This window comes from Ylistrum balloti, unplaced genomic scaffold (genome assembly GCF_031769215.1).
Source record: "Ylistrum balloti isolate Yb309-2 unplaced genomic scaffold, AGI_CSIRO_Ybal_v1 Utg369702, whole genome shotgun sequence".
NCBI classification, from domain to species: domain Eukaryota; kingdom Metazoa; phylum Mollusca; class Bivalvia; order Pectinida; family Pectinidae; genus Ylistrum; species Ylistrum balloti.
Window position 1 is genome coordinate 1,055,735 of NW_026781932.1, and position 20,536 is coordinate 1,076,270.

General features: G+C 35.1%; 1 protein-coding gene across 1 annotated transcript; it reads right to left on the bottom strand.

Annotated features, from left to right (window-relative positions):
* Window positions 1-4,633: 4,633 nt before the first annotated feature.
* On the bottom strand, window positions 4,634-20,505 carry LOC132565216 (beta-galactosidase-1-like protein 2). Its single transcript, XM_060229851.1, has 18 exons — window positions 20,330-20,505; window positions 18,604-19,046; window positions 18,326-18,343; window positions 17,008-17,163; window positions 15,935-16,043; window positions 15,636-15,728; window positions 15,001-15,097; window positions 14,347-14,508; window positions 12,081-12,218; window positions 11,294-11,404; window positions 11,018-11,050; window positions 10,189-10,244; window positions 8,907-9,047; window positions 8,092-8,269; window positions 7,824-7,911; window positions 6,228-6,342; window positions 5,969-6,085; window positions 4,634-4,742 (listed from the first exon to the last, which is right to left on the bottom strand). Exons 2-18 carry the CDS (start codon window positions 19,008-19,010, stop codon window positions 4,650-4,652), a joined length of 2,112 nt encoding a protein of 703 aa, XP_060085834.1. The 5' UTR covers window positions 19,011-19,046; window positions 20,330-20,505; the 3' UTR covers window positions 4,634-4,649.
* Between the last annotated feature and the right edge of the window lie 31 nt (window positions 20,506-20,536).

Here is a 20,536-nt window from a genome sequence, read left to right on the forward strand (position 1 = left end):
TTTTTTTAAATCATTTATTCTTAAAACTTTGTATTGAAAGTTTGAAATATTTTATTTGAAATTCCTATTAAAAATTCTATGATGGTTGTATACTGAAATCTGCAAAGAATTGATTTTTATAAATCAAAATTATGATGGAGAATAGAAAGTTGTGTTGCAATGTCATCATTATATTTTTTCTCATCTGAAAAATGGCTCATACTATACTATCATTTTCTGGCAAAAATATAGTGTCGTGGTTTTTAACAATGGTTGTGTCCTCCAGACTGTAAGTCATTATTAAATATGTTTTATGTACATGCTATAATTGTTTGAATTCGGGAATGATTGTTACAAGAAGCCTAACTCTTTACAAGGGAATGGTACAAGTATGATGGTTATTTTTAGACTTTTACTCCAGGACCCCAGAGGTAAGTTTTAATTAATGTTACAGTACAGTTTGGAATGTAAGGACAACATCAGTTTTACTATTAAGATCTAGATGTTTTTTACAGTTTGAGTAGAAGCCCTATGTATCAATTCACTAGCTGTCGACTGACAATCTGAAGTGTAAAATTTTGGTATCAAGGATAGACTTTTTTAAAACAAATATATGATTTTCACTGAAATTAAAGAGTACATAAGATTGTATTATGATGTTTTTACTTGCACATGATCAAACTAAGTCACATGACCAACAATTTCAGTTTGTTAAAACTTGAAAACTGGAGAGATCCATTTTCCCAGTTTTAATGCCTCAACAGTTTTCACTCAAGCTGATTATTCTTATTTCTCCATGTAGGCATTATCTTACAATGAATAATAATTCTTCTGGAACAGTCTTTCTTTGTAAACTCCATAGGACAATCGAGGACAGTTTCAAAAAATGTGACATCTAATCAATTTCTTTGATCATTTCTGTACACTTAGTATGATAAAATCAAAAGGTTTATAAGGTACACTATTTACATTAAAACATAAACTGTCAATATATGATGAAAAGTCTAACTGTAAGTAAACAGTCAAATTCAGCCCAGAATTCAACTTGAAAAATTAATGCTTACAAAAATAATCCAGTTTGATGTGCACACCCTTTGAGGTACAAATGTATTTATGGTAGAGTGGTTTAAACCTTTTTTGCTTACTCTTCTGATGCCTATAATACTAGGCTTTTATTTGATTTTACACCATAATAATGCTTATACTTGAATAATAATAATAAAAAAAACTGCTGAAGCACATCCGTTCATAGAATGTAAATATAACTATATATATTTTGAAAGATGTATGTAATTGGAGTGTTAAAGATCAATCATGGTCTGTGAATGCAGATTGAATAACTTATTTTTGTATGCTAGGAAGTAGAAAAGGGATGTGAAAAATAGGTGTGGAATAAAGACAACTGTTATATCAGTGTCTGTAAGATCTGGTGGTGTGAATTGTATGGTGTTAAGTAGGAGGGGGTATAGTACTATGGAATGCTGATGCACATGTGAATTGTATGGTGTTAGGTAGGAGGGGGTATAGTACTATGGAATGCTGATGCACATGTGAATTGTTTATTGCTGAAATGGCAGTGAAATAAAATAGTAGAAAGATAAATGGGATGATATTTTATCCAGAATCTGAATGTATCCACTGTTGGGGGCATATAATGTTACCAACGTCCGTTTGCCCCATCCCGTCCTGTTGTCACGTCCCCTTTACCATCAGTTTACATGTGGCATCTTCGAAAACCTCTTGATAGATTTGGTTCATATTTAACCCATATCATCCTCTTATTAAGGTGGTCTTTTATGAAGGTTGTAAGGTCACATTTGACGACTTAAACAAATTCATCAAACTTCAAACAACCATCGATATATGTTTTGGGGAGGGGAAGGGGTAGGTGCATGTCTTGTTTGTGTGGTTTGGTAAATGGCATGCTACGTTATCAGCATATTTCAATATTAAGCAATTCACATGCAATGTTGTTATTTAACATATCAGCACCGACGTTCCATATAATTCTAGTGCGTGTAAGACAAGAGTGTTCTGTAATCAGTTGTATTGTCTTGGTATTGACTAGAAGATGGTGCTGAAAAGAGACGGTTAAACGTATAAATGTATATGGAATATGTCCTTGTGTCTTTCCTTTGCCCTGAAATCTCTTTAGATTCTGTCATTTATCATGTAAATAAAAACAACATGACACATTATGATGACTCTTTGTTTTTAATGACACCTCCAAAAGATGTTTGACTTTTTTTTAATGACACCTCCAAGGAAAACATTGTCTGATTGGAGATCCTCTGTGTAATGACTCAATAAAAAGCTAGAATACATTTAAATCCCATGGTGTAAAATAACAATCACAATACAAACAAACCTAAAGTTACTAAAGTGTCTTTCACTTTTTAACTGATGCAGATATACCAACTGGTAGTCCTTCGTCTCACCGGCCAGATGCCGGTGAAAAGTTCATCACAGTTGTCAATATACCAAATATAAACAAAAAAACATTCATAAATGTTTAAAAAAAAATTACCATCAAGTTTGTTTCTTACAGAAAACATGTTTGTAGTGCAATATGTCTCCAAAGTATCAAAAGTCCATCTACACTTTTTTTCAGAACTAGTCGGACATCCTTTTATATCGGACCACTAAAAACTTATTAGTTAGTAGTATGCTGTTTTTACATCAATGAATTTTATCTGAAAAATAATCATAAAATTTAACAGGACAAAAACTAGAAAGAGATGTAAGGTATTACAATGGTTCTCTGACATCCTTAGATAACTTAAATAAGATTATGATTGGCAGACTAACTCGGCCAATTCAGCCTACCTGAGATACAGCTTCACAACCTTTCAACATCACTAGATCAATTATTACATTGATTCTTATATTTGCATCATAACAATCACTTCACTGATATTACATAAGTGTACATTCAGCCATGCATAATATGCAAAATTGTTTTATACCGAAATTTTGCTTCACCTTCTCAAAGAAATTGCAATAAATACAGGTATACATTTTAAAAAGACCATTCAACACTGAACATTCAACAAGTGCATATTATATTTCTCTTATACACAAAATACTATAAAAATAGATATTTGAAAACTGGCTAGATGGGTCATGTAGAACATGTCCTTTTCCAACTATATGTAGTATATATATAGTTCACATTTTTGTGTTTTGCCATGCCATTATTTGATCCTCATACATCAATCCTTTCTCAGTTTCTAGGATTTCACCTCAAGATGGATATTAATACATTTGAGGTGTCTTATAATGCAGAATTGCTGAAGGATACCATAGTGTATACTGAATATTGACCTTATATGGAAAATAGATATGATTCAACTTGACATGGTATTCTGGGGACTACATATAGAATGGGCTAGTTAAAGAATTAAGAGATTCTAAACAGAAGAAGAACCAGCGCACCAATGTGCACAGTTTTGTGATAACACTTAAAGCATTTTCTCCAACGTAAATTATATGATATGTAATATGAAGTAGTAATGAAAAACATCCTGCCCTAGGCGGGATTGAAAGTAGCAACCCTTCAATCTCGAGCCGGATACTCTACAGCTCGACTAAGGGAAAATTCCCACTAGCCATGGCTAGTAAGGCAACCTGTACACTCAACTTCTACAGTACTCCCTCCTTCACAAAGTCTTCAACCCTGAAGACAACAACAACCCAGGTTCATTATCTCCAAGGAAGCATCTCAATTTCCTCTAGCTTCTACCCTTGGAGTGGTCAATGGCACCAGATCTGTAATAGGAAGGAGAAATGAAAAACGCCCTGCCCCCAGAGCGATTTGAAATAGCGACCCTTTAGTCTCTAGCTGAACACTCTAACACTCAACTAAATGTGACCTGGCCCCACTTGTATAAAACATCTCAACTTGAGATTTCCTCATGTCGAGAGTTTCCTTAGAGTTTCAATACTCTGTCCTAATACACACTCACTTGTTCTACTTACAACCACAGACTGATAACAGTGCTCAATAGTATTAATTACAGATTTAACCATACATTCTACACATCATGTTATCATGTTATGTTTTATAAGGATTATTACAAGATGCATGTAGTATGAACTCTTGCAATGATTTTCATTTAATAATGATATGGCATGGAATGTCTTGAGAAAAGGGACGACATTAATGTTTACAAAAAAATATTATCACATAACAACGGAATGTTGTGGAATGTTTTCTGACAACAATTTTCACAAGATAATGAAGTAGAAATAAGTCATTGAAAAATGCTTAATTATTGTGTATACCAAAAAGAAAAGAAGTAAAGTAAAAGAAATTTTCAAAACACTTATGTCCAAAATGTGTTAAAATATGAAAATTCAAATGCAAAAACATTCAAGATGAAATTGCGGAAACATTTATCCTAGTATTCTCCTCATTGTATATACCAAACAGGAAGGGTGTGAGATCTATAAAAATGGACTGAAACCCTTTGAAATAAATCTTAGACCTCATGAGGGGTGCAGGACGTGTACTTAATGAGTCATATGCCTTTCAAAAATTGACTTCAAATATATCATAACTTCGGGTTGGATGTCAACAAGGACTCTGATGTGGATGCCAGGGAAAAAAGTATCAGCACACAGTTATCCATAACTGGTGAGCTAAATAGGCACACATTCTGTCCATCGAATCAGTACTTTTCCGATGCCATCCTTTTTCCTATGGATGGTTTGTCTGAGAAAAATATGGTCGCTCCAACCTTGTGTTGTTCAAATATCAAAATCTGCAACAAAAAAAAAAAGAAAAAAGTTTGAATCGATATCAGACAGTGATGTGAATGTAACGTCGTTTAAGCCCAGATATTATCTATACAGTTGAATCAAACCTCGTTATCTCGGAACTCGTAAAACATGAAGACCCCATTTGACTTGAAGCATTTTGTCCGTCCCTGCATACACAAAACATTTGTACTCTCTTAAATAGAATACTTGATTTTCTTGAAATTTTCCCATGGTCTTACCCCATTCAGGATAATGTGGTTCAACTGTATTTACCCATCCTACCACACTGATCTGCAGGTACCAGTATTCGGGACGTATGTAGATAAGTGGTTTAAGGATAGCCTATCGGACCATAAAGAATTTGGGTACAGAATGGAGGCTTTGCTGATGTTCTGAACCTAAATTCTATACAGGAGGCAATAAAACAATGGCAATAAATGTAAATAAGTGCTGAATATTGTAAACTTCCTTGTAAAAATCCAGAAAAAAAAGAAAGATATGCCATGCAGTAGGTATACCTCAAATTTTAAGAACATTTGCAACCTCTTTATAACAAACATTTGTAATGATTTCTTTTCTTCGTAAGATGGAGTAAGATGCTGATTGCAACATTACCATGACCTGATAAGAAAAGCGGCTTCATTTCAAAATTCTTCAGTTCGATTAGATTATCTCTCTTTGTATTTGCTGGTCAGAAAAACAACTGAATATGAAGTCATGTAATTACAATTCTCAGACCATCTCCTCTAAGAGGTGTCAGATTCCACACCTCAGATATTCACTTGTGATAACATAGGTCAATTGTCAATTGAGCTATCACACCTCTGTATTTGTAGGATACACTTTTGTTGTACATGGGATAAGGAAACCAGACACACGCTACCCAGCGTTAGATTTTTCTGTCTCATCCGATCTATCTGGTTCCTTTATGTGACATTTAGCACCAAATAATTTTACACCTGACACCTCTTAGTGGAGGCGGTCTGCATTCACAGGGAGTTGAGAAACAGACCAGTCTGTACTGTTACCAATGAGCAAGACACTTTACACTAATTGCTCAGGAAGGCATGCGAAGGTCCTCCTGTATATTGTTCAGTGAGGAACCAACCGGCTACTATAAGACTGCACCTCAATATGACCCTGGTTGTTCACAGGGTGAAAGAAACAGATTCTCTACTAATTATCATAGGATTTATCATGTTGAATGTAGAAATATTATGTCACTCACCAAGTTCATACCACGTTTCAAGTAGTATGCTGGTACATAAAGAGAGTGTTGCGGCCCAACATTCCAATAACGTCCGACATTGTTTCCATTCACAAAAACCATGCCCTTCTCCCAGCCCTACAAAAAAAGTCACACTAAAGTGTTGAACCACATTTTGGTTTTTGCTGATGAAACAGAACCTTTCAACAAAACAATATCTTTAATGAGACAGATGAATGTTGTAATTTATTTGGATATATCTGCTACATATTTTACTTACAGTAAGTGACAGAAAAGTGTCTGTTGGTGACTGCTCAATGCTCAGTTCTGTTCGGTACAGTCCTGGAACCAGACTTGAGGAGGTAAATGGTTTCCATCTGTCAAACGTTTTGATCCTGCAAGTTAAAAGGGAGCATATCATTTGTATTTTTAAAATCAACTTCTACAGTAAAAGGGTCAACAAGTGGGTTTCTTTACAATACAACAGAATCATAGCATGCTTAACCTTTAGCATGAAGTATTGCTATTCATTACAATGTAATTGTCCGGGATATTTAATACATACTCAGTATACCTACTGACAATATATTAATAAGATAATGTAGGTATTTGATCAAATAATGTATCTGTAGGTCACTTGTTACTGTAATAGCAAGTATGTCACCTTTTTGAAATGATAAATAGTTTATCAGCTGAGATTTATGAAACTTGTTGATGTTGTTACCTAATCCTTTTCATGATGGATATCTGTCCCTTTTTGATGTAACATACCTGCTGATGAAGTTTACCTGTTAATGCAGGTTAATAATTGATCGATTGTTTGTGTAGTTTACCTGTCAATGTTATTCATCCATTGATGTAACTACTCTGTTGATATAAACACAATTTACCTGTTGATGTAGCTTACCTATTGATGTAGTTTACCTGTTGATGTAATTTACCTGTTGATGTAGTTTACCCATTGATGTAGTTTACCTGTAGATGTAGTTTACCTATTGATGTTATCTATATGTTTATGCAGTTTACCTGCACCTGTTGGTGTAGATTATCTGTTGATGGAATTTACCTGTTTATGTAAACAATCTGTTCATGTAGATTACCTGTGGATGCAGTTTATTTGTTGATGTCATTTATATGTTTATGAGGTTTACCTGTTGATGTAGGTAACTTGTTTTTGTAGGTTACCTGTATTTCTAGGTTACTTTTTGATGTAGTTTACCTGTAGATTACCTGTTGATGTATTTTACCTGTTGATGTAGTTTACCTGTTGATGTAGTTTACCTGTAGATGTAGTTTACCTGTAGATGTATTTTACCTGTTGATGTATTTTACCTGTAGATGTAGTTTACCTGTTGATGTAGTTTACCTACTGATGTAGTTTACCTGTTGATGTATTTTACCCGTTGATGTATTTTACCTGTTGATGTAGTTTACCTGTAGATGTAGTTTACCTGTTGATGTAGTTTTCCTGTAGATGTATTTTACCTGTTGATGTAGTTTACCTGTAGATGTAGTTTACCTGTTGATATAGCTTACCTATTGATGTAGTTTACCTGTTGATGTATTTTACCTATTGATGTATTTTACCTATTGATGTAGTTTACCTGTTGATGTAGTTTACCTGTTGATGTATTTTACCTGTTGATGTAGTTTACCTGTAGATGTATTTTACCTGTTGATGTATTTTACCTGTTGATGTAGATTACCTATTGATGTAGTTTACCTGTTGATGTAGTTTACCTGTTGATGCATTTTATCTGTAGATGTATTTTACCTGTAGATATATTTTACCTATTGATGTAGTTTACCTGTTAATGTAGTTTACCTGTAGACGTAGTTTACCTATTGATGTAGATTACCTGTAGATGTATTTTACCTGTTGATGAAGCTGGATGAGAAGTCCAGACTATAGATGGTCCAGTGATTCACAGTGTGGCGGTCTACTAACACATCCCCATGAAGACCTGATACAGAGGACAGATGTTACAGTCATGCAGTAATATTTGCCTTCAATATACAACAATCTAACCTTACTCTGATTTGAAAAGTTATGTAATCTCATTCGATTCTATCATAGTAGCAAAACATATCATTAATTGATTTCTTTTTAACATATTCTCACCTTTGCTAGTAATACATCTCACCTTTCCTCTGCTTGTCCATCCAATCTGACGACTGTTTTACCTCACTAACTCGGCCGGTATTCTCCACTAGGAGGTCCAGTGTGTTGTTAATGAAGATACATTCGGAGGAGATATCAGTAGTACGTGTATTGGTATTCCAGTCAAATATTGTGTCCATGTTAATACCATTCACCAACAGCTATATACACAATACTAGGATTAATACACCAGGTATACTATCAATACACAATGTACTATATTAGTTATTACACTAAATCATGTCCGTATTAAATGTGGTCTTTGTGTGTTTATATCTGTTACAAATACTGTAACTGTTGTTTATCTACAATTAACAAGGATGGAATTAACTTGATAAAGAAAACAATACTGTGTTCCATGACTCCTGTAATAAAACATCCACCCTGCTAAAAACTTTCGGTGAAACAAAAAAAATGAACAATTAAAACCAAAACACAACCTTACCTGTAATTTTCGAGAGTGTAAAGTTCTCAACATATAACTCTCAAAAAATCCTAAAAATTTGTGTAAATTTGACTACTATGGTCACAGTAGCATACAATGTAATGTCTAAAGGTAATAGGGGAGAAAAGTTAAACTTTGAGCCACAAGACACCCACAAGGCTATATAAAACCAAGAATAAATAGATATTACAGTATGTACATTATTTGAGGTTTCTTTTAAAAGTATGTATTCTGTGATGTCAAGTCAGCTAAAACAAAGAAAAAGATGAAAGCAAAATGTTTTATATGGCTGGTACAAAATTAACGAAAATTAAAATAATTTCAAACTACAGAACTGTTGATAGCAAACTGACCTGTAACCTGTCCCGTGGCTGGTCAGTCAATCTGACAATGGACGAGCTAGGTATGTTTGTTCTATACAGTATGTAGCCTGACCTTTGACCTCTGACATTCAGCTCCTCCATGGTAAGTGAAAAGCGGGACCTCTGCATTCCCTGTAAAATTAACATCTTTCTAAATACTAGTACTTACACTAACCTTAATAACATCTGTATTATATATCATCACAGTAAAACATTGACACTTTAAACACATTTCACAGGTCAACAACCTTGGTCATTTGACCAATGAAAATTATGTTATCACTGGTCAAATCCATCTGCTTCCCCTGTTAAAATTCAACATCACTGGTCAGTACCAGCCTCTCCCATCTACAGATGTGAACTCATTATTAGTTATGTATATGAGCCTGAACTACCTTTCAAATAAACAAATGCTTCTAGATACAATTTGTAATATCTCAAACAAATAACTAGATCAAAAAGCAGATGATTTTTCAAGGTGTTAAATCTAGATGAGTTCAGGATTTTTTATAAGCTTATACCAAGATTTTACAGAGCTTGAAATTTTGTGTTGGTTTATTTTGCATATATTATGCATATAAAACACTTCCTGAGCATTCCTTAAGTAAGGAATTTCTAAAGATTTCTTAAGCCGTATTGAAACCTAGAAAATTCAGTCCTGAATCTGCTATCAGTTTTCTTCATGTTTTGTTTGCCTGCTGATTTTATTGCCTCAAAAGGGCAATGCAACCAGGGTCTTTTCAAAGTGTGGTCTCCTTGTAGTAGCAGCTGGCGACTACCTAACTGAACACCATGCACAAGGCCCATTGCATGCTATCCACAGAAATTTTGATAAAGTGTCTTGCTAAAGAACACAATCATGACAATGCAGGGCAGTCAATGAATTCAGTTTCCTCTGAAATACAAAGCGACCCATCTTCGAATTGAACCACTTACACCTCATACCATATATGGGGATATTTTTGCACTGTCCAATTTTTGCGAAAAGCCCTAAAATGTACTTTTTGTTGAATGGGTACATACTGACTACTTTTGATTTATTTCAGAAATGTTAACGACTAGAGAGTCCTCTGGTGCCTTTAGGTAGGTCAGCCCTATAGATGTATTACTCATTTGTTAACAAAAAAAAGAAGAAAAAAATTAGTGATGTTGATTCTTTGAAATATTAAAAGGGTTGGTAAATTTACAAAAATTAGATTCTTGCAAAACAACTCCTGATATACGATATCTTACCTTTTATTTTTTTGGTAATTACTAAACTCTAGTTACCTACCTTTACTCTGGATAGCATGTTCTCAAAACTGAGGAAGGCCTGTATCTGTACACTACCTATAACATAAAGACACTTTGTCATCCACTGCCTGAAAAAAGTGAGGGTATAACCATTGAACAGTTGTCATATTGCATTTATTGTCAATATGAATGACATCCTGATTGTTCATTTGTCACCCAGATCACATTCATATTGACTGTGACTATAATTTTGACAATCATTCAACAGTTAGACGATAAAACACTATTTTCTTGAAGCTCAACTCAAAGATCCTGTTTAATTTTAATTATTTCATTGGTTCGGGTATTTTTTTGTATAAGATAACTTGTTACTTACTCAAGTTATTTAAATGGTTAAGTACATATCAATAACAACAAAAATTTATTGGAGGGGATACAGAAATACAATGTTTGATTACTATGGCAACTTTATTGGAGGGGGATACAGAAATACAATGTTTGATCACCATGGCAACTTTATTGGAGGGGGATACAGAAATACAATGTTTGATTACTATGGCAACTTTATTGGAGGGGGATACAGAAATACAATGTTTGATTACTATGGCAACTTTATTGGAGGGGGATACAGAAATACAATGTTTGATCACCATGGCAACTTTATTGGAGGGGGATACAGAAATATAATGTTTGATCACCATGGAAACTTTATTGGAGGGGGATACAGAAATACAATGTTAGATCACCATGGAAACTTTATTGGAGGAGGATACAGAAATACAATGTTAGATCACCATGGCAACTTAGACTCACAAGTGAATGTAACTATTAAACAATGAATGCTGTTTTATTTAAACCTTATACTCTACCATAGGCAGTGGTCCGAGGATCTCGAGATATTTCTGTGAAAAAGAAAATGAAACAAAAATATCAAAGTGACAACCACTATGTAAATATAAAACATTTGAGTTTTAAAATTGAAAAAACCAACAACATGGAGATGGTGAATGAATATGTTCCAGTAGTGAATATGCAACCAATTGATTTTAAAGAGACACAATTGAATTATGAAAATGAGATTAAGAGATTAAGAAACTTTCATTACAAGTGCCAGGTTATTATGAACTAAGATGTCTGAAGCTCACCTGGTATCACGATATCCTCTGGTCGTATATAGTCATACTTCAGAAGCAGCTCAGTGATTGCCTTATACTTCAGGGTGGTGTCTCCCCATTCAGTTAACGGTGCATCATAATCTGATAAATATTTGATTTATCAATGATAAATCTGTTTGACTATAACCTTTCAACAGTTGACATTCAAAAGTTTTGACTTCAGTTTTAACTTTTAAAAGTTATAAAAAGTTTGATCCACCTTTACTAAGAAATCTGAAAGATATTAGTAACACTACAAAATAATATAAGAAAAATGAGAAAATGAGAAAAGCTTCCTTGCATGAGTCTTCTAATACAATTTGTTAAATTTAACTTACCACATGCTGAGGGAAACTTACACTAAACACAGAAGTCATTCTGCCACATAAACTTCATCCACATACCACATACATATCAAAATATTTATTAATTTAGATATACGAAGGTTCGTTGATTGGAAAATAACCACAGCGCATACAATTTGCCTTTTAATATCATGAAACTGACTCCTAGCAGAAATTACCATGGTTACAGTAACACAAACTATAGGTTTGGTACAAAGTCTATATTGTTTTCTATAAAATAAATTGTAGACCCCTGAATAAACATCAAATCATGTGTAACCCTGGTAAAAATACTAGCTGCAAAATACTGCTCGGCTAAAGAGAACTTCTCTACAGCTTGATCGGTTGAGCGTCAGACTTGTAAGCCATAATGACCTCTGCTACATATGTTTACTTACTGTTTTAGTGATCTTCATACTTTACACCAAACTTACCATAACTTGTGACTCCCGGTTGGTAGCCATTATGATCACTAGCGCCTGCAATAACATCAATGTTTGTTCCCCCATGAAACATGTAGAAATTGATAGAGGCCCCAGTGATCAGCACTTCCTCTAGGTTTGATGTGAACTCTGTAAATAGAATACATTACTACCGGTCAGGAAACATTGGTGTCCTCTCCCTGGACTAGTTCACTTTTCACCTGTCTATAGAGATCAGCTATGACTATACCTGTTGAGAGAGGTCTAACCTATCATTATCAACAGTGGTTGGGCTGAGCTCCCTACTAAAACCTATCTCTCTCATTGTTTTCCTAGTGTGCCATTGTTCAATCAATAATTTTCAAGAGTGTGTGTCCCAAAATACTTAAGGGTAAATCTTTTATTTAACATTCGTCATACAACTGCCTAGTAAGGTCACACTTGCGTAATTACACCTGGCTAGAGACGTCACAAAACAAATACTTACACATGTCACATATTTGATTAATGTACCAATCTAAAGTGGTCGTACCAGTATGTTTTGTGGGATTTCATCTTGTAAGTCCAGAGTCATATTTCCAAAATTTTGATGAGTCCAGTTTCAGGTGGATATAACAGGTTCTCAAAATTGAAGAGATTCCAATAGGAAAAAAGCATGGCCCAGGACTCAAATATTTGAGTCTTAAAACAACAATGCATTCATTTGTATTGTATTGTATATCTGCCTACATAAGCCAGATATCTGTATAACAAACCTGTTTCGCTAGGTCACATTTTGTATCTACACCTGTCTATCAAGGTTAAAAATGAGATTAACAACTGTCACACATAGGTCACACTGTCACACATAGGTCACACTTGAATTGTACAACTGTCTAGATAGTTCACACTTTAATTGTACAACTGTCTAGATGGGTCACACTTGAACTGAACACCTGTCTAGATAGGTCACACTTGAATTGTACAATTGTCTAGATAGGTCACACATCAATTGTACAGCTGTCTAGATAGGTCACACTTGAATTGTACAACTATCTAGATAGGTCACACTTTAATTGTACAACTGTCTAGATAGGTCACACTTGAATTGTACAGCTGTCTAGATAGGTCACACTTGCATTGCACAGCTGTCTAGATAGGTCACACTTGAATTGTACAGCTGTCTAGATAGGTTACACTTGGATTGTACAACTGTCTAGATAGGTCACACTTTAATTGTACAACTGTCTAGATAGGTTACACTTGGATTGTACAACTGTCTAGATAGATCACACTTGAGTGTTTACATCTGGTTAGTGAGGTTACACTCGAGTGTTTACACCTGGTTAGTGAGGTTACATTTGAGTGTTTACACCTGGTTAGTGAGGTTACACTTGAGTGTTTACACCTGGTTAGTGAGGTTACACTTGAGTGTTTACACCTGGTTAGTGAGGTTACACTTGAGTGTTTACACCTGGTTAGTGAGGTTACACTTGAGTGTTTACACCTGGTTAGTGAGGTTACATTTGAGTGTTTACACCTGGTTAGTGAGGTTACACTTGAGTGTTTACACCTGGTTAGTGAGGTTACACTTGAGTGTTTACACCTGGTTAGTGAGGTTACCTTTGAGTGTATACACCTGGTTAGTGAGGTTACACTTGAGTGTTTACACCTAGATAGTGAGATTACACTTGAAAGTTTACACCTAGTTAGTGAGGTAACACTTGAGTGTTTACACCTAGGTAGTGAGATTACACTTGAAAGTTTACACCTAGGTAGTGAGATTACACTTGAGTGTTTACACCTGGTTAGTGAGGTCATACTAGAGTAATATAATCTATCTAGAGATGTCCCACATGAGTATTTAAGAGAGGTCACCTTGGAGTATCTACACCTGGTTAATGAGGTCACATTGAGTACATTGTATTTTCACGTCTAGCTAGTTCCCATATGAGTTTTTACACCTATCTAAGATTGGTTACACTTCAGTATTAACACCTGTCTAGTGAGGTCAAACTTGAGAATTTACACGTGTCTAGTGAGGTCAAACTTGAGAATTTACACCGGTCTAGTGATGCCAAACTTGAGAATTTACACCTGCTTAGCTAGGTCACAATTGACTTGAATATTTCAACCTGTCAAGTGAGGTCACACTTGAGTATTTACATCAGGTCATATACACCTGTCTAAAGAGGCCTTACCTTCGTGTTATTTACCTGTCCAGAGGTCATATATCTGTGTCAACAGGTAGATGTCAGTGTATTATATATATACTTTGTATTCAGTTTGATATTCATACCTGTGACTGTAGAACCAGGACTGTATTTATCTCCCCAGTAGTTGTTGGCTCCTGTCCAGAAGTTTGAGACGAACAATGGGAAGTCTGTACTCAGACTTGTAATATGATCAAAAGCTGACTTCCCTTCCTCAAAGCTGCTGAAGCTGGCTGTTGGTAAGGCGCCTATTTAACAGAGGGATTTAAGCAAATATCAAGCTTCAATCATTCATAACATAAATATTTTATATTATGTTATATTATTATATTTAAACAGCTTGTGGACTTTGAACCTTATTAATCCTGCATTGTGAAACAGCTATAGACAGCCTATTCCTACACCATATTGTGATACAACTTCAGTGTCCCAATCTCTATACTGGGGCAAGTTCAGCCCTATTTAAACACTGATATCAGACCCCAATTTGTCATTTTCTCTCTTGATCTTAAGTACAATCAATTTTTTTTTTTTAATCATAATTATCTATTGACCAGTCATCAGATTGTATTTGCTGTCAATATTGGCACAATCTGGATGACACTAAAAACAAATGAAGCATGTTAGGTTGCTACATGATCAGAAAATGGCCACTTTAATTGTTTATTCCTTTATCGTGACATTTAGTAAATCATTCCTAAACTGGGTGATTTTCTGTACAGCCTGCAGTGTCAACATACTGTCATGGAAAGGTGCTACAGCCATGCCCAGCTTATTATCATCTGTCCATCCATCTGATGTCAGCACCATTTCAGTTACACCAAGCTGCACCATCATCTGTTAAAAACATCAGTATAAACATATACAGCCAAATTCCAAACGATACACAGCATCTATATCTGTACAGCCCACCTCAAAAAGTACAGTTTTTATACCTATTAAGCAACCTAAAGAGTCTAGTCACTTATGTAACACAATTTTTCATATTACCCTTATAAAGCATTATAGTTCTCTACTGTTCTGTTGATATTTGTAGGGAATTTATTTTGCTATAACAAACGATAAAAAAACTTTCATTGACAAAATCCAAGATGCTCTTTTGTCATCATTTTTCGAACAGTCTCAAGACCAGAAGGGCATAACTAGGGACCAAAGAGAACCTACATATGAAATTTGAGAAATATTTATCCAGCACTTCTGAAGAAATAGTGATGACAAGAATCGTTTAAATACTGATAATGAACAGACAGACCATGGACACAGGACAATTATAACAGCTCACCATCTGATGAAAGTGGGCTACTAACCCTCCTACAAAAATTAAAGACTTTAACGGATATTCTTTTTCTTGCCAGTTGAAATTAAGCTACACTACCTTTTTGAGAACCTGCAAATGTTTGGTATCTTTACTGAAGGATCCATACTGATGTTCAATCTGGACTGCTATAATAGGGCCACCTTTGGAATGCTATAAAGAAAGCTCATTATAATATATACATGTATATCTGTTAAATGATGTGTGTTCATATATCAAGCTAACATATACCTTATTTTTAACATAAACAGCCAAACTGTCACTCATTGAATCTTAAATAATATGACAAGAGTGTGGTGTAATTGAACCAATGCCTACAAGTAAGAAGATCTAAAGACTAGAAATGTAAAACTATTTACCTGCTTCTGTTCTATAATAGACATCAGATATGTGAAATATCTTTTAACTGCGGACAAGTAACCATCATAGTTTGTCCTCACTTCCATGTCTGGGTCACGTAACAGCCAGCTATAATAAAGAGCATTACATAATGAACACAGACTGCTGTCAAGGTCACCACTATAAATATCCAATGTCAAGGATAACGCTATAGATCTACAGCTGTCAAGGTCAGCACTATAGATGTACAGCTGTCAAGGTCAGCACTATAGTGATCTACAGCTGTCAAGGTCAACACTATAAAGATCTACAGCTGTCAAGGTCAACATTTTAAAACTGCAGCTGTCAAGGTCACCACTATAAATCTCCAATGTCAAGGATAACGCTATAGATCTACAGCTGTCAAGGTCAGCACTATAGATCTACAACTGTCTAGGTCAGCACTATAAATCTCAAATGTCAAGGTCAGCACTATAGATCTACAGCTGTCAAGGTCGGCATATAGATCTACAGCTGTCAAGGTCAGCACTATAGATCTACAACTGTCAAGGTCAGCACTATAGATCTACAGCTGTCAAGGTCAACATTTTAAAACTACAGCTGTCAAGGTCAACACTACAGATCTAAAGCTGCCAGGATTAATATTTTTGATCTAGAGCTGTCAAGGTCATCAAAAGAGATCTAGAATTTCCATGCTGATTTCAAAGCAATCTATTAAGCAATGTCTGTATCATTAGTTTATGGTCAAACACTAACAACATTAAATTTTTCAATATTATTTTTCATCTGCATCACAGAGGGATCTTGATGCACAACATACGATCATCTTTATTAGTTCTTAATGGATATTTTGCCTTTTTTCCTCTTCTTTCTGTTCTGTTCCAAAATAAAATATGAACAACAAACAACCATGTGACCTTCTACATATGAAATTTGAGAACAATTGGTCCAGTACTTCTCAAGAAATAGCAATAACAAGATTTGTTTAAGGGCAACAATGGACTAAGGACTACAGACTATGGCAAAGGGTTTTTGGACAGATGGTCAGCTATACTGATTCAGAAAGACTTAAATAGTCCCAACAAGCACTTACCTTGGCAGACCTCCAAGTTCAAGGTCACTGCCAACGTATGGACCAGGAACGATAATGACATGGAGACCCACTTTCTTAGCAGTCTCCAGGTACTCACTGTAATAAAGAAAGAATGAAGAAACTTCAGTAAAATATGAATGTTTATTCTGATTGTGTCTTGTTTAATAGGTAAAGTATTCAGGTTGTATCTGGATATCCAGATACAACAGATACAGGAAGGAGTATACATTGTATCTGATACAACAGATACAGGAAGGAGTATACATTGTATCTGATACAGGAAGGAGTATACATTGTATCTGATACAACAGATACAGGAAGGAGTATACATTGTATCTGATACAACAGATACAGGAAGGAGTATACATTGTATCTGATACAACAGATACAGGTAGGAGTATACATTGTATCTGATACAACAGATACAGGAAGGAGTATACATTGTATCTGATACAACTGATACAGGAAGGAGTATACATTGTATCTGATACAACAGATACAGGTAGGAGTATACATTGTATCTGATACAACAGATACAGCTAGGAGTATACATTGTATCTGATACAACAGATACAGGAAGGAGTATACATTGTATCTGATACAACTGATACAGGAAGGAGTATACATTGTATCTGATACAACAGATACAGGTAGGAGTATACATTGTATCTGATACAACTGATACAGGAAGGAGTATACATTGTATCTGATACAACAGATACAGGTAGGAGTATACATTGTATCTGATACAACAGATACAGCTAGGAGTATACATTGTATCTGATACAACAGATACAGGAAGGAGTATACATTGTATCTGATACAACTGATACAGGAAGGAGTATACATTGTATCTGATACAGGAAGGAGTATACATTGTATCTGATACAACAGATACAGCTAGGAGTATACATTGTATCTGATACAACAGATACAGGAAGGAGTATACATTGTATCTGATACAACTGATACAGGTAGGAGTATACATTGTATCTGATACAACAGATACAGGAAGGAGTATACATTGTATCTGATACAACAGATACAGGAAGGAGTATACATTGTATCTGATACAACAGATACAGGAAGGAGTATACATTGTATCTGATACAGGAAGGAGTATACATTGTATCTGATACAGGAAGGAGTATACATTGTATCTGATACAACAGATACAGGAAGGAGTATACATTGTATCTGATACAACTGATACAGGTAGGAGTATACATTGTATCTGATACAACAGATACAGGAAGGAGTATACATTGTATCTGATACAACAGATACAGGAAGGAGTATACATTGTATCTCATACAACAGATTCCATGGAATTGATCTGGAAGGAATTGTGTCATGTTTAGCTATGGATGATGATGAATGAAGGAGAATTACGATCAGGGACAATATCAAAACAAAACTTGTAAGCAATATCTATAGAATTAAATGAATCAATCACATTTTAACCATTTTGTTGAATGGTCCTCTTTTCATTAGATCAATGATGATGGACAATTCATCCATTCCGAAACACCTCATGACCAGGTAATTGTATGCTTTTGATGAGATAAAGAAAATATTTTCAGTAAAAATACTTACGTTTGCAGTGTGTTTAATCCACAAGCTTTCATTTTTTTCATACGTTCCTCCCAATAGCTTGGTACAACTCGGTAATAGTGCATGGTTCCACTGACAATTTTGATAGGATTTGTATCAAGATAAAATTCCCCTTTTTTGAAAGTGAGGCTGCCATGGCTTTTGTAGCGGTGTGTGACATGAGACACATCAGGAACCTCACCCTTAAAGCCTCCTCTAGGCCAGCCAAAGAAAACAACAACAGCTGCTATAACTAAGATTGCAGCTAAACCTTTTATCTTATTGTTCCTTAGGAACGATTTGGTTTGTATTTTGTGCTGCTTTGATTCATAAGTGTCATCTTCTGTGTTAACACGTCCATAACCATCCTTACGCCGCTTCAGTGTATCTCTCCATTCCCACGGCCACATTTTCGGTGTTTGACTCAGCTTACATCAGTTTTTTTTCTGCAAAATATACACAATAAGCCATAATTACAGTCAACAGTCATCACAGAGAACTCCCTCAGTGTTATACAAAACACAGCTTTCAACTTTTTGATATCTAATAAAATTATTAAGTGAGAACCTTGCCTGGCTTTAGCACGGTGTGTGACATTTTGAGACACATGACAATGAACAATTAAAGTTACAGGCCACAAAGAAAACAACAACAGCTGCTATAACTAAGATTGCAGCTAAACCTTTTATCTTATTGTTCCTTAGGAATGATTTGGTTTGTATTTTGTGCTGCTTTGATTCATAAGTGTCATCTTCTGTGTTAACACGTCCATAACCATCCTTACGCCGCTTTTTCTCTCAAAAATTCCCACGGCCACATTTTCGGTGTTTACTCAGCTTACATCAGTTTAGATATGCAAAATATACACAATGCCATAATTACAGTCAACAGTCATCACAGAGAACTCCCTCAGTGTTATACAAAACACAGCTTTCAACTTTTTGATATCTAATAAAATTATTAAGTTAGAACCTTACCTGTAGCACTTGATTGAATTTTGCAACAATGACAATGAACAATTGTTACAGCTACAAAATCCTACCATGTTTTATTTTAGATACTGACGGTGGATTAGAGCAGTAGATCTCCTAGGTATGAGTGTAGGAACCTAGCTATAGTTGGAATTGGTTTCAACTGGAGGTGCTAGTAGTCAGAATAGTGGGAATTTCCCTGATGTGTAGCAGTAGGATATCAAGCTAGAGAATGAAGGGTCTGCAGAAGTTTAAACCCCAGGAGTAGCAGGGTATTTTTATTACTCCTTCCTATAACAGTGGCAATATGAAAAGAGTTCATGAATTCCTGTCATTCTCCTGACCCCCATAAGAATCAAGCTAGTGAAGGCATGGCACAAGACTTTCAATAATTTCAGTGTGATTCTGTCCTAATCCTGCTATTTTGGTTTCCAGGTGACTAGATCATGGATAACTAGTCACACTCTCTGGACCCGTGAACATTAAAGACATGTAATGACCAGCTCGACAATGGACTGGCTCTCATGGTCATGTGTTACTGCTCCAGCTAAAATCTGAGATGATTATGAGTTAGTGAACCTACTGTCCTGTATTCAGGTATTTATAACTTGCTGGCATATTTCCAATGAAATAGTAATTTAAGAGTATTATGTGTTTTTAACTTTGGATATAAATGCTATTATATGCCAACAAGCACTTGGCTTTCTTTCAATTGCCAGGCTAAATGAGAAACCAGCTATACAAGCTTACTGACTCACCTGTGTTTTACTCATCCATCAGTTCTGGTGAAGTTAACGAAATAAGGAGATCGTCAGTTAATTCTTCAGGAGAGGTATATAATATACATCGGAAGGATTAAGTAAAACTAAACCAAAATTATTTCCCCTCTGCTGATTGCTAAATCATTTGCTTAGTAGTAGTTTTCATTCTCATGCTCTCCCGCTCTAGAAGTTGAACAGTTGAAG